Source organism: Trachemys scripta, chromosome 3, assembly GCF_013100865.1.
Source record: "Trachemys scripta elegans isolate TJP31775 chromosome 3, CAS_Tse_1.0, whole genome shotgun sequence".
NCBI classification, from domain to species: Eukaryota; Metazoa; Chordata; order Testudines; family Emydidae; genus Trachemys; species Trachemys scripta.
The window spans coordinates 99,053,151-99,068,389 of record NC_048300.1 but is presented as its reverse complement, the minus strand read 5'-3'; the positions used below and the strand labels follow the sequence as shown (position 1 = coordinate 99,068,389).

General features: G+C 43.0%; 1 protein-coding gene across 7 annotated transcripts in view; it reads left to right on the top strand.

The window, feature by feature from the left end:
• Window positions 1-15,239, top strand: part of AIG1 (androgen induced 1) — a 191,509-nt gene that overhangs the window by 76,082 nt on the left and 100,188 nt on the right. The window contains exon 4 of one of the 7 annotated variants that reach the window (XM_034765509.1): window positions 10,561-11,475. The exons of the other annotated variants lie outside the window; for them this stretch is intronic. Coding sequence (XP_034621400.1) covers window positions 10,561-10,566 — 6 coding nt within the window. The 3' untranslated portion in view covers window positions 10,567-11,475. Of the gene's footprint in view, window positions 1-10,560; window positions 11,476-15,239 lie in introns of those variants that run through there. 7 annotated transcript variants of the gene reach the window in all.

Genomic DNA, 15,239 nt, shown 5'->3' with positions numbered 1-15,239 from the left:
AAATAAACTGATCCCCCTGACGTTTTTTGGGCAGCCTCTCATTCCAGAGTAGAGTTAGTTCACCCCCCCCCCCCCCCAGGAATATTACCAAGTATCAGAATAGGAATAGTATTTTGCAAATGTACTCGTCTTTCAAATTGTAAACATTTTCCTGACTGGCTTGGCCTACAGACTCCATTTGTTTTGTTTCCCTTTGTCTTGCTGACACTGTTAAGGCTTCGGGGGGGGGGGGGGGTGTTAAGGGATGAGTGAGGGTGAGAGGTGACAGGCCCAATGGGGAAGAATTACAAAAATATTAACAAATAGCTTCATAATAAAATAAACAGCACAGCAGGATAGACAGAAAAAGGGTTAAGAAAGAGCCTATTAAAGCAGGGATAGAAGTTGAAACCTTGGGGAAGGCCTTGAGAGGAAGGAGGAGTGTTTTCTCTATCCAAGCCCAGGCCAGAGGAACTGGAAACTGATGGTATTGCTCAGTGGTGCTGGAACAATTTTGTAGTGGGGGTGCTGAAGATGGAAACCATGTATTTGGGTTATTACCACTTCAAGCCGGGGGTGCAGTAGCACTCCCAGCACCCCAAGTTCCAGCACCGATGGTATTGCTATACTGCTTAAAGAGACTTCGTAAGTGAGAGAGAGTTTGCTCTTTCACTATCATTTGTTTTGCTCTTTTTTTTTAATTTTTGGAACCAGTCTGAAGAGAGCCTGAGTCCTGACTCTGTGCATTGGGTCAGGAAGAAATGTTCTGTGTAGATCTGTGTGGGCTTCAAAGTGTTAGGTACAATATTTTGTTTCTCTCCTCCTTATTCCCCATTTTCCTGTTATCTGCAGCCACAACGTGTCTCAGCCATACAGAGTGATTTTCATGTGTACACAATGCAGTCAAGCTAACACTGTTTCTGAACAACAATTCTTCACCCTTTAAAGAAAACATATGTTAGACTGTCTAGAAATGAATGTTTACGAGAAACACTCAATAAATATCCCACTGTTAAATAATCAGCAGTCACCCACCCAACCTCATTGTTGTCCCTGAAATTTGCTGTAATCAAAGTAACAAATTACTAGATTATAATATTGCCTATTCTGTCAAGGGATTTAAATTTCTCATTTACTTTAACACTTAACATATATAACACCTTTACTCTCTGCAAAGAAAATCTAGATGTGTTATATGGTACAGAATATAATTAATACATATAAACTTGCAAGGCTATGTACTTTATGCTTATATAAGTCCACAACGTCATACGCTGATTAACAGCAGCTAGTTCACTCATAACAAATATTCTTCTATTCCACCAACACATCACATTATTAGAACTCATATAGAATTCAGACATAATTTAATGTAACCTGGGACTGTATTTCTTTAAAAAAAAATACAAACATCTAATAAGCAATATATAAAATCATATATATCCAGCAGCATATTTCCATTGCAGAACAGAGCAAGGGAACAAAATTAAGTCTGGGTAGGCAGAAGTGAAGTGCAGTGATAGCGAATGATGAAGGATTTACATGGAGACCCTATTCATTGTGTCCAAATGTTTTGGTTTTGAAAGATGAAGAATTTTTTAAAGGGAAGTGTGATCAACTATTGTTAGATATTAGCTAGACTCCACTGAAACACACTTAACATTAACCTGTTTTTAACAATTTATTTTTTAATAAAATATGGTACTTCAGGACACTTTACACTTAAATATTATTCAAAATAACTATATTTTTAAGAGAAGACAAGGTAAGTGAGATATCTTTTATCGGACCAATTTCTGTTGGAGGAGTGGACAAATAAATTTTAAGAACAATTGAAAACAATGGCAATATAATGTTTCTTTAATTTTTAAAGCTGTACTAAACTGGCACTGTGAATTAAAACAGGAAGAAATAGTAACTGGACCATATTTGGTTGCCTGGGGGAGGGATAGCTCAGTGGTTTGCACATTGGCCTGCTAAACCCACATTTGTGAGTTCAATACTTGAGGGGGCCACTTAGGGATCTGGGGCAAAAATCAGTACTTGGTCCTGCTATTGAAGGCAGGGGGCTGGACTCGATGACCTTTCAGGGTCCCTTCCAGTTCTATGAGATAGGTATATCTCCATATATTATATTAAATATCTCTGTTATCCATGCTAGTTGACATATTTAGTACAGTATTTGATTTGCTCATGTCTAAACAGTAATAATCATCATATTGATGCTTACATCACATACTACGGTAAAGAGGACAGAGTACCTAGATTGAATACAGTATGTATGATTTTTGTTATATACAGAAATTTGTGTAAGACAAAACAAAGAACTAACATGAAATAGTGATCTCACTGAAGTCAATACCATTGACTTTAGCAGGCCAGGATTTGACCTGTTTCATTTAGTGAAGTGAATGGCACCCCTAAATAACTCAGGTTGAGTATATAGTTGTGTAAACCACAGGCTACATTTTCATTTTATACTGAGCAGATTATCTGAGAACAATGTGATTACATCAAGTAATACCTGTTTATAAATCGCTAACCAAGTGGGCTTATTTCCTCTATTTATCAAATGTTTTGTAAGTTTAGCAGACTACACGACTGAACACAGCCTTGCTAGTTTGTTTAAATTAGTTCTAAAACTGAATCCCTTCATCAGACAAGTTGTTATTCAAGTCTTTGCTGTAGGGTTCTTCACTCTGGATATACTTTCTATTTTTTCTCTTACATCACCAAAGATGCATATTGTTTTAAAAGTGCTTCAACCTCATGACTCTCGCTATGTCATTGCTCAGTTCTGTGAGCCCGCTTTGTAATAACTCGCTTTCAGACTTGATCTCCAGTAATCTTAAGTATTGTTAATTAAAAAATAAGCTTTAGTTATTTTAAACTGTTATATTGTGTCATTGGTGCTGGATAAAATTTGTGTCATATTGTGGCTACGTGTCAGCGGTGGATGAAGCGACACATATATATTGTATATTTCTAGGACTTGTCTTCATGGCATACATTCTTAGCTTGAGTTTTAACTCTAGGTTTGTCCCTAACTCCCATCCACACACACAAACATCTAGCTCAAGTTAATATCTAGTTAGGTCCTTTAAACTAGAGCTGTCTGGGATGGGAGGGGCAAAGCTTGAATGCTGCTGTAGCTTGAGCTAGTAATGCAGTGAGGATGCAGCAGTTAAAGTTACAACAAGTCATCAAATGCTAATCCAATCACTCTGCTAATCCAATTATGCCATGTCGCTCCACTGTTGTTCTGCAGTGTCCTTACTCTCCTTCTGCTCTCACTTGAGCTACTTCAGGTGAAGTAATTCAAGTGTTCTAACTCAAGCTCACTGTTGTAGTAAAAACAAACTTAGGTCTGATCTACACTTTCAAATCAGACCAACCTAGTAATGCAACTGGACTGTGAAAAATGTCATGCCCTGTATGATGTAGTTAGGTCAACCTAACTCCCAGTATAAATGAAACTATGTCGATGGAAGAATTCTTACTACTGCCTCTTGGAGGGTTATATTAACTACATTGACGGAAATACCACTTTCATTGCTGTAAGAAGCTTCTACACTGTGGCACTATAACAGTACAACTACCAGCTATGCTGCTGTAGCGTAGACATCCCTTAAACATTGAGTCTCATTCTGACAGGTTCTAAGGAGGTGTAAAATGTCCTCAACTCTCATTGGCTTCATTTAGAGCTGACGACACTCAGTGCCTTGCAGTTTGCACCTACCACATGTACAACACACGCTCTAATTATAATAATGCAGTATTTTACGCTTACACAGTAACATGTGAGCAGGCCTGCATATAGAATTTATCCAAGTTATCACAGGGTTTGAACAAGAATCCTTGTTTATTTCTAACTGAGAACATCCAGATTCTTAAAGTAATGTTTTTTTTATATATATAATATATATAAACACACACACACACACAAATATTTTCTAGGAATCTGGGATGTTTTCAGTTACGTGTGTGTGCGTGTGTATATAATTTGTGGCAAGGAAGATAACACAGAGTAGTAAAATTTATTACTGAAGTGTTTAATGGGTTCAGAGAGCAGAAATGATGAGCTATCTCAATATGAAAATACAGAGGAGAGAATCTTGTGGGAAATATGGGCTGCCTTTACGGTGCTGGAAAGTTGATTATTGTATGGAGCATGTGCCAGTGTAGTTTTTAAAGTGATATTTTCCCTTTTTATGCTGCTTATTCTTTGATGATGTTTACTGAAAACAAAAGGATTACTAGAAAGACCTCTTAGCTCCCTTTGGTTTACATGAAAGCATACATGCCAAAAACGGACATGTAGGAGACATGGAAATGAATTATGGAGCGGAGCACGTCCAAATGATACATTTCCAGCCTCTCTTGCAGATTCTCTCTCCTCTTCATTATTGTCAGCTCAAATTAAAGATTCATACAATTGAAGAGGGGATGGATCCAGTGCTGTGATGTGTCCGGTTATTACTTTTTGTAACAAACACATCTTACAGATCTAGTGAATCTGGAGAAGCAGAGGACTAATGCTAGAAGAAAGCACTGATACTCAATTTTCTTTTTGATTCAAGAATGAGTCAGGCCAATGCAGAAATAGGGAAGCCACATGAAAGATGCTTTGGATCAAAGCTCATAGTGACCTGGCCTATATAGATCAGGTAAAAGTTATTTACAAACCTACAGTTCCTTAGTCACTCCATCGGAGCTCAGAATCAAGCCAGTTGCTCAATGAGCCTCTCTGAGGAACAACTAAGGAGATGACCCATGTTTTTTTGTTTCATCCATATTGTCTCTAACTAGCATGCTGCACCCAGTCCCTTTGCAGACAGGCTCTAGTAGAAGACTATGGACTAAAGTACATTTAACAATTCATACTGCTTCTTGTACAAAGACACCCCATTTATGGGCCATTTAATTCAATACCCCCATAGCTGCTAACATCTGACCAGCTTGCTGGAAGTGAATTGTAATGTAGTCTCGCTGCTCGATTGATATCTAAATCCATGGTAAGCATCTCAAGGATCCTTCAGTTTAATTGAGCTCTCTTTTTATATATAGCTATAAAAACCATCAGAGGCTGATTATAAAGATTCAGAAATGGGATCTTTAATTAATGTTTCAGAGTGTAGACACTTGCCTATGACATTAATTGAAAGGTTTACTGATAGAAAGCACAGAAAGTATACAATTGACTAATGAACCCTGTTTCATGTAGAATAAATATCCATTACTTGAACAGCTGTCTAAATGATGGAATACCAAATAAGTTGACATCACTTGTGGGCCCAGGACATTTAACTAGAACACAGAAAATACCTTTCCTGGCTTTGAACACTTCTTGCATGTTTATGCTGTGGTTATGCTACATCTTCTGATATCTCTCTTCATTATCTGCCAGTCCCACAACTGGAACATGAATACAGTGGTATCAATTATCCCCACACACTGGGAAGAAAAACAGCAATAACATAAAAACTTATCTTGGTTTTCTGTTACTTACGTGGAGTGCTTGGAAACTGGATGTATGTCAGAACTTGTGTCAGCATAGCATTCAGAAACTGAGAGGCACCTAGATAAAAAATGCTGGATTATGAGAGTGACATCCCCTGACATTCTGAAAAAAGACCCTTTACCTAATACAAAAAAACACAAGCCATTTTCTGTAAAGTAGGATCTGTGCCTTAACAATGCTATGCACCTGCCAAGTGAGATTACTCATTGTAGTGTAGGTCTGAGATAGTGCTCCTTGCCGGACATATGTGTTTGGTGCTCCTGATTATCAGTCATTTCCAGTTGGTGCATTTGTGGTCTATAGGAAACACACACAGCCTCCTCCAAGACTTACAAACGAAACTACAGTATAACGATGACAGGTCTCTGTGATAGAATGCACCCCTGTATTCACTCCCTCCTAGGAATGTAAAATGTTAACCAGTTAATCGGTAAGCATTAGGCTTACTAGTTAACCGACATTAACCATTAACCCCCTGCTGAGCTGGCTGGACCCCGGCCCTGCTGGACAGACCCCGGCTGTGACACGCCGGATCTCAGCCACACTGGCTGTACCCCGGACCTCAGCTGTGCCACACCAGACCCCAGCCGTGCTGGCTGGCCAACCGGCCCCGGCCCCAACCGGCTGGCCAGCCGGCCGAACCCAGCCCAACGGCCGGCCAACTGGCCCCAAAAGCAACCCCAGCCCCTCTCCCTTTAATTGGTTAACCGTTTAAACAATAGACAAGCTGATGCCTCTAGCCAGGTGTCACCAAAGCTGATGGCCAATCACCTATCAAGTGGCCATCCTTTGGCAAGGAAGGGGGCAGGAACAAACAGATCTGCAGCTTAGCAAAACAGCAGCATGGAACCTCTTTCGCTAACAACCCCCTTGTCTCCATCGTTACAGTGGGAATGAACTTTATCTAGGGGTAACCCTCAGGAAAATGCATTTCACAGGGTGACTGAACTATAAAAGCAAGGGGCAAGAACACACCAAGTTCTCTCTCCCTATCCATCTCTCTCTCTCTTTCACCTAAGGAGATAAAAGAAACACCAGTTGGATTTTGAAAGCAGATCCTGACCTGGGAATTTGGTCAGCAATGTTACTGAGAACATGTGGTAAGGGACTTCACTTTGAACCAAGTCTAGTTAGTTATGTTTTAGTACTAGGAAGTGTTTTATCTTTATTTCTCTTGTAACCATTTCTGACTTTAATGCCTTATACTAGTACTCACTTAGCACCTATCTCCTTGTAGTTAAATAAACTAGTTTTATTCTTTAAAAAAAACTAATCCAGTGTTTTGGTGCAACTGGGCTGTGGGGTAACTTCATTTAAAGTAGCAGACTGTTGAATATTGATCCCCTTACAGGGACAATGGACCTAAAATCTCTGAACTGTCCAGGACACTGCAGAACACACATTTTGGGAAAATTTGGGATTGGGACTTGGGTCACCTTGCAAGTGATAACCAAGGCTGGTGAAAGCCAAAGTATGACTGGAGTATGCTGGCAGACAACAGCTATACACAGACATTCGAGGTCTGACCTGCATGCTGTTTGTGAGAAGCCCAGGTTGGAAGCTACAGCAGCAAAGCATTGTGAGGCAACCCAGGTTGCAGGGCAAGGGTGACACACTGCCTCACTGGTCTGGCTTGCACCCTGGAATGTCATAATCTCTCATAAAATGCACTTGATTACTTAATGTCAGTTGAATGTTCCTAGATCTGATTCCCACTGAAAAGAAGTATTATTACAAGTTAAAAGTTTGTATTAAGTTAAACTCCCCATGTCAGATCATTTTTGTGCAAGCCACCTATCACTACTCACACGGGAACGTAACTAATTCTGGCAGGAAATAGGGATGAAGGCAAGAAATGTGAACACCAAGGGAAAGAAAGGAAGGGAGAAGCAAAGAGGCTAGAATGAGAGAGATGTCAGGGAGGGACGGCCGACTATAATGGAAAGACAGGCAGGGGAGGTGCATCTGATCAGGGGAACAGGGACAGATCACAAAACAAAAAGCAGATGTTGCTGCAGCTTGTGACAATAAATAAATAAATGAAAGGCGAGGAGAGGGAATGAAAATGGAAGCCGAAAACAGTGTAGACAACAGGAAGAGAGAGAGACCAAAAAATGGTGAAAGAGGAACTTAGAGCGGGAAAGAGAATTATAAAAGAAAAAAGGAAAGAAGAGGAAAAGGAAAATATGTTTCATTCATATGTCTGTCTTTGCATTGCATGCCCTCTGGGAAACATCCCACAGTTCTGTTAATTACAGGGATGGGGGAGGAAGTTGATGGTGTAATGATGCTGCTAGTGAGACTTGAGCCAACTTGCTGCTGTTACTGTTTGACATGTAAATATATTAACAGGGCAGGTGTATTTAATATTTGCATGGTGACAAGACAGTTTTTTCTCCTGAATTTCAAGTCCTGGTAACATTTATCTTCATATTAATACAAGAGCTGTGTCTGCATAAACCATTTCTGTGTGGTATCGGTAGACTGGTGTCAGTATCTCTGTGTATCCGTTTCTTTTTGTTTGTATCTTTAACTATCAGTGTGATACATTATCTCAGCTCCCTGGATAACCCTCAGAATATCATGTCATCTTCTTAAAAGAAGCCAGTTTAGAGTAAGACCTATTTGTGCATATTGGCTGCAACACATGGTTTGTGCTGCATATTAAAATTGTCAAATAAGCTGCTTGCTAGAGGTCACTATTATGATGGAAAGTGACTCACTTTGTGACACCAGAGATAAGGAAGTCTAGCTCCAGAATTTGTAACCTTCCTGCTTTAATATTGGTTTAGCATTCAGATGTATGTTGTTGAGTTTGCCGTTTTTTAAAACATTGAAAGCCATGTTTTCAGAAAATTGCACATGCCGACATTTTCACAAGCATGATCGTACACACAAGTGACCAGTGAAAAGCCACAGGATTGGGCAAGCAGAAAGATGGTTTAGAAACTCTCTCCCTCTTTGTGTTATATGCTGAACACAGCTTGTCTGGAACCAGGGATTTGGCCCTAAAATTTGGTTGCAATTTTTAAAACCAGTACTAACACAGGACAGGATAGAAACTGGTTTACAATCTAATAGTGCACTTTCATAATTCTGATAATACATGGTCAAATGCAGAAGGCTTGGGAATGTTGATTTTAATTTTTTTAATGTTTATTTAAAACACAATTTACATAGCTGACTACATGCTCTTTTGTGACCATGTGCAATTCTTTTGTAATGATTAAACTCTATAGCAGTCTGTAACAAGTGCATTTTTGTGATGCTAGTTCACATTTTATCTTGTTGTGATTCTCAGGAAATAAATATAAAATACTATATAAAGGTAAAATGATTATACCATTCTGTATGTACATATGGATAAGGATCTGTTCTCCCTCCTCGGCTAAAATAACAAACTTATTCTCTGTGTCCCCTGACATCAGAAATTTCTAGGACCCTTTTATATTCATATTTCAAGTATTCCTCTTTTTCCAGAGAACATAAGCAGACAATAGGATCAAAATTGAAAATGATACATTATTATGATTAATAATAGCTTATATTCAGATAGTGCCTTTCATCCACAAGAGGAACAATACAGTATATTGCAATGGAAAATTTAAATGTAGTTTTTCTTGGGTTGGAGAGGAAATGGCATGTACTGTGTGTAATGTACAACAGCCTGTTTTAATGAGTTTGTAAAATAATTGGAGAAGTGATTATTTGAGAGTTTAACAGCCGATAGAGAAAATAGTCTAAAAACACCCCAGAAACAAATCACTTTGGATGTAATCATTACAAAAAAGCTTATATTTTTACCAGTTCATACAAGAACAGGGAAAGGTAGAAATATCCGTATAGAAAAGTAGTGCATGTTGTATACATTCAGTTAACAGTATTTCAGGTATACTTTTGCATAGCTAGAGGACAAAATGCTTTTATAGTAACTTTTTTGCACTCTTAGCAAAATGCAGTGTTGTGTATGCTAGAGCTCATCAGCTGACACCCATTAGCATGTAATCAGGTAAGAATAAATGTATACATGCTATAAAAGTATAGTTATGCTATATTGTACTCACTGTATTGAACCCTGCTTAGTAAGCTAAAACCTGACTGCTAGTATTCACACATGTGGCAAATATGACAAAATCAGCCCACAAATATTTTGCAGCATTCCATGGTATCTCATTTATTTGTTTAATTTGCTGCTATAGCAACTAGATTCCACCCCGTTAGGGTTGTGGTGGTGTGTTGTGTTTTTTTTTTTTTTTTTCCCACAGACCTATGATCTACTTGGTTTAAGTTTGGCAGACAGTATTTCCTTCAATTGAAGACATATGCACCAAGTCAGTGACCAGACTTTTACCTATTTATCATTGCTGGAATAGCCATTATTTCACACGGAAGCAATATCAGAAAACATTTTCTGCCGTTGTCTTGTAATAAATAATCACTTTTTAAAAGTTCCCTTTTTTGCCTTTTTAGTTTTCTAATTACTCTTTTCATGTACTTGAAAACAGGCAGCATTTCTGCAGAAAAAGTCTCTAGCCAAATGATTAATACATGGAATTAGTGCCACAGCAGTAATGCTGCATACCTGCTGATCTGCAGAAATCAAGGATTTGGGAGTGACCTTGAGACTTAGTCTTGCCTACGGTGACTGTGAGCATCAGCTGTGACCTGTCTTTGGTCCAGGGGCTCCATTTGCCCCCCTTAACCCAATCCCACCCTGTAAAATATAAGTAATAACTTCTATTTGCATTTCTAATGTCTTATAGTGGGAGGGATAGGCACGAGGGAGAGGAAGGTGCCAACACCACCTTCTGGACAGTTCAAAAAGTGGTATTAGGAATGGCTTTGGCAGACGCTGTGTGCCTGTCTTTTAGAATGACCATCTGAGCCCCCTGATGCAATGAAATGAGTGAGGAAATAAGAAAAATGGCAAAAGGCAGACCAGAAGCTGATACCTTATCCTAGTCTTGTTACAACCACTACTTATTATATCACTTGTATAAGATATTTTTGTTCAGAACAAATGATGCAATGAGTTTAATTAATATTTTTTAAATTCACAGAGCTAGCAGCCCAGCTAGTGTGAGGGAGCAATGATACAGCCTGACTAGAGAAGGGAGAAGAATTGAATGGTGGTGGTGCAAAATCTCTTTCAAATCCATCCCCTTCAACAGCACAAAGGCTCCCTGCAAGACTCCTTTCTGCAGGGAAGGAAGCAAATGCCCATACCCATGTACAGCATAGCACAACTGTCTGAAAGCATTATTGTGTTTTTATTTTCACTCTGCTCCCAAGTCTGAAAAAGCATGATGTAGCTATTAAAGGACAGGACTGAGCTCCAGGAGGCCTGGGATCTATTCTTGACTCTGCCACTGAATTACTGGGTGATCTTAGAAAAGTCTTATTGGGCTGGAACCTGCTAGGTGCTGAGCGCCCTGAACTCCCATTGAAGTCAGTGGGAATTGAGAATGCTCAGCATTTTGCAGGATCAAACCGTTAAACATTTTTTGCCTTAACTTGCCTGCCTGTGAAATGGAGATAATAATACTGTCAGACCTACATAACGGGGTGCTGTGAGTCTTAATTAATGTCTGTAACACCCTCAGATGAAACCTAAGATAAAAGTCAAAAATATTGCTATTTTTGTAATGTGTGTCAAATATTGGTCACTGATTGTGGCAGGATATCAGAACTGATGAACTAATGGTGTGATCCAGTCTCCTGTAGGGTATACATGACCTATGTTTAAAATGATAAAATTATCCATGGATTTTATATTAAGCTTAGCATTGCCAGTATCTCATTAAATGCTTCAGATTGACCTGGTCCATGGGCACTATGGCAGCAAGCTAGACTGAGTGCAGAAGGGGAGTTCTTCTTTGGGTGATTGCTCATTTCGATTCCAATTAGGTGTGCGCGCGCTGTGTGCACTATCATCGGAAAGTTTTTCCCCTAGCAGCACCCGTGAGATCGACTGTGGAGCCCCCTGGAGTGACACCTTCATGGCGCTCAATATATGACCCTGCCAACCCAGCGCCTCCTCAGTTCCTTCTTACCACCAGTGATGGTTGTTGGAACCACGGTGACTTGCTTTGAAAGTTCTCCTTGTTTTCCCTAGTTTTCAGTTTAGTTTTGTTTACAGTTATTCCTAGCCTCGTTAAGTTTAGTTTTAGTGTTTTCGGTTGTTATAGCAGATAGCTGTTGGGAGTGGGGGGGGGGTGTCTTCCCCTTCACCCCGACTGCGTTCCTTGTTGAGACTCGGGGTATGCCAAAGTCCGAAGGATTCAAACCCTGCACGTCCTGCAGCAAGCCTATGCCAATGGGCGACCTCCATGACGCTTGCTTAAAGTGTCTGGGGGAAGCACACCAAGTGGACAAGTGGAGCATTTGTAAAGGGTTTTTCCCCAGAACAAAAAAGGAGTGAGACTTTCATTTCAAGCAGTTCCTTATGGAGGCAGCACTTAGACCACAACCTACATCAGCACAGCAAGACCCGGCATCAAGCTCATCGGTGCACAGCACCCCAGCGGCAGTGGTAGAAGTGGCGCCACAGAAGGACTCAGGGAGAGACCTGCGGTGACATCGAAATCGGCAGGATCGACCTGGCACCAGTCCCATTCCCCAACACAAAAGTGGCGGAAGCAGAGAAGGAGTGGATCTCCGACTCCGAGACCCACCCCTTTGGAGCCAGCCGATGGGGCGCATCCCAGAGAGGAGCACCCAGGGCCAAAGACTTTGGAGCCGGCAACGTCGACTTTAGCCCTGCAAGGGGGACCATCGAGTTCAGTGCTGTTGGACTTCCCGAACCAGGTCATTGAGGAGGTGGAATTGCCATCCACCCTGAACACCTTTGAGACCACGAGGAACTGCATTGCCATGAGGGCACCGCAGTCCCCGGTCCTTCGAGCCAAGCCTCCGGTACCACAACGTGTGGCAATGTCTTGAGACAAACCAGCAATGCTTCATCCCTCAGCACTGCTGGTGGAGTCCTGGCACCACTCACACCCGCGGCACTGGTCACACTTGTGGCACCAGTTAGATTCGCGACACCGCTTCAGGTCGCGATGCCAATCATCACAGCGATCCCATCGTGTAGCAGGTCCCGTTCCCAGCACTGATTATCCCGGCACCGGTCAGCGTCCCCGCACAGGCCCCAATCTCAGTACAGCTCCTCAGTCCAGCTCTGCTCGGCACTGCCCTGGCCTTCACGGTCCTACTCCCTGTCTTCGGACTCCGAGACGGAGTCTAGATACTCAGAGCAGGGCTGGCACCAGTCAGGCTGTGGAAGGCCTAAGGTGGGGGAAGGACCATGGCCTGTGCAGTGGCAGAGACCAGCGCAGTGGCCATTTTGGACCCTGTGGGTGTACCACCAGGTCCAGGGCACCCAATCCAAAGGTTCCCGTTTGGCAGCATCTGAACCACAGGTACCAGAGGCATCAGCTAGTTGTCCCACCCCTAGGGGTGCCGAGGAGGTACCGGTCACACTACCTCCCCCGGAACCAACCCCAGCTCCTGAGCCTGATCCAGGTGTGGATGGCCCCAACAAAGAGGCGGGACAGGAGGCCCCTGGAGACCAAGAGTGTCAGGAGGATTCTATTCCCCCATTAGCCTCATAATCCTCCTCCCTGGATGAGGCGGTTGCAGGCACCTCCGTCTCTGGACCACCCCCCATAGACAGCCGTGCCCACCAGGACCTCCTTCACAGGGTGGCGTGAAATGCAGGCCGAAGAGATGATAGAATCAGAGGACGCGATGGTCAACATCCTGGCCCCGGAAGGCCCATCATGGGTGGCTCTATCCCTCATCAAGGCTATACGTGTCAGTGCTAAGACCATTTGGCAGACCACGGCCTCCATCCCTCCCATCGCAAAGGGTATGGAAAGGAAGTATTTCGTACCATCTAAAGGGTACGAATACCTCTTCACACACCCACAGCCTTGCTCATTGGTGGTGGCTGCAGTGAATGAAAAGGAGAGGCAGGGATAACAAGCCCCAGTGCCTAAGTCCAAGGATGCCAAGCGCCTAGATTTATTTGGGCACAAAGTGTATTCCACGGGGGGTTTACAACTCAGGATCGCCAACCAGCAGGCAATTCGGAGTAGATACAGCTTCAACTTCTGGAACTCGATGATCAAGTTTAAGGAGATGGTGCCAACTGAGTCCAGCGAGGAGTTTGGAGCAATAGTGGAGGAGGGCAAGATGGTGGCACGGACCTCTTTACAGGCCTCACTGGGTGCTGTGGACTCAGCGTCGCGCACCTTGTCCTCCAGTATCGCCGTGATCGCCAAGGTTCAACAGACCATGCAGGACCTGCCTTTTGATGGAGCAGACTGACTCTCGGCTGCATAGGCTAAAAGACTCAAGGGCTACCGTGAAATCCTTGGGTATGCACACCCTGGCAACCCAACGTAAACATGTCAAGCCTCAGCAGCAATGGGCAGGAATGGCAGATGCAAGTCTTCCCACCCCCCGAACCCGGCAGGGCCAGGGCCCTATTAAACCATCGTCAGGTTCAAAGCAGGCCTTTTGAAGGTTCGCCCGAGGATGGTGAACCAGCCACAATTCCAGATTCTTGAATCATCTGTCCCACTTCTACCGTGCTTGATCCCAAATAACTTCAGACCACTGGGTTCTCCATATGGTAGAAGTAGGATATTCTCTCCAATTCTGCTCTTACCCTCCCTCTCACCCCCCTTCCCCGTTCCTCTTCAGGGACCCTTCTCACAAGCAACTCCTTATCCAGGAGGTGTGGGCGCTCCTCGCAATGGGAGCGGTGGAGGAGGTACTTCAGGGGCAAGGGATTCTATTCCTGCTATTTCCTAATCCCCAAAGCTAAAGGGGGTCTCAGACCCATTCTAGACCTGCAAGAACTCAAAAAGTTCAGGGTAAAGTTGAAGTTCCGTATAGTATCCCTCCTCTGGATCCGGGAGACTGGTACGCCGCCCTCGACATGAAAGACGTGTACTTTCACATAGCTATTTGGCCTGCACACAGATGATTCCTACGGTTTGTGGTCGACCACAAACATTAGAAATTACAGTCCTTCCATTTGGCCTCTCAACAGCCCACCGAGTGTTCACCAAGTGCATGTTGGTCGTAGCCGCTTTTCTCCTCTGAAGGCAGGTGCAGGTATACCCCAACCTCAACGACTGGCTGCTCAGGGGCTGCACCGGGGGCAGGTGGAGTCTCAAGTCCAATTGGTCAGATCCACATTCGGGAGACTGGGTCTCCTCCTCAACTGGAACAAGTCAACCTTGTTACCGATCCAAATAATAGAGTTCATCGGGGTGGTGTTGGACTCGGTTCAGGCAAGAGCGTTTTTCCCAAGGTCCCGATTCCAGGCCATGATGGACATCATTCAGGGCCTCAGGCAATACCCGACCACCACTGCAAGGGGATGCCTGAGTCTCCTCGGTCATATGGCAGCCTGCACTTACATAACTCGGCATGCCAGACTGAGGCTCAGGCCTCTACAGGCATGGCTCGCTTCGGCCTATCGCCTGGGATGCAACAGCCTGAATTCAGTGGTCACAGTGTCAGGGCAGGTGCTTGAGTCCTTTCAGTGGTGGCTCAACCCTCAGTCAGTGTGTGAAGGAGTCCCCTTCAACAGTCCTCAGCCCTCCTTGTCCCTGGTAACGGATGTGTCAGCTATGGGATAGGGAGCACATTTGGGAAACCTCCAAATGCACGGCCCTTGGTTGCAGGATTAACTTGCCCTCCATATCAATATCAAGTTGCTGAG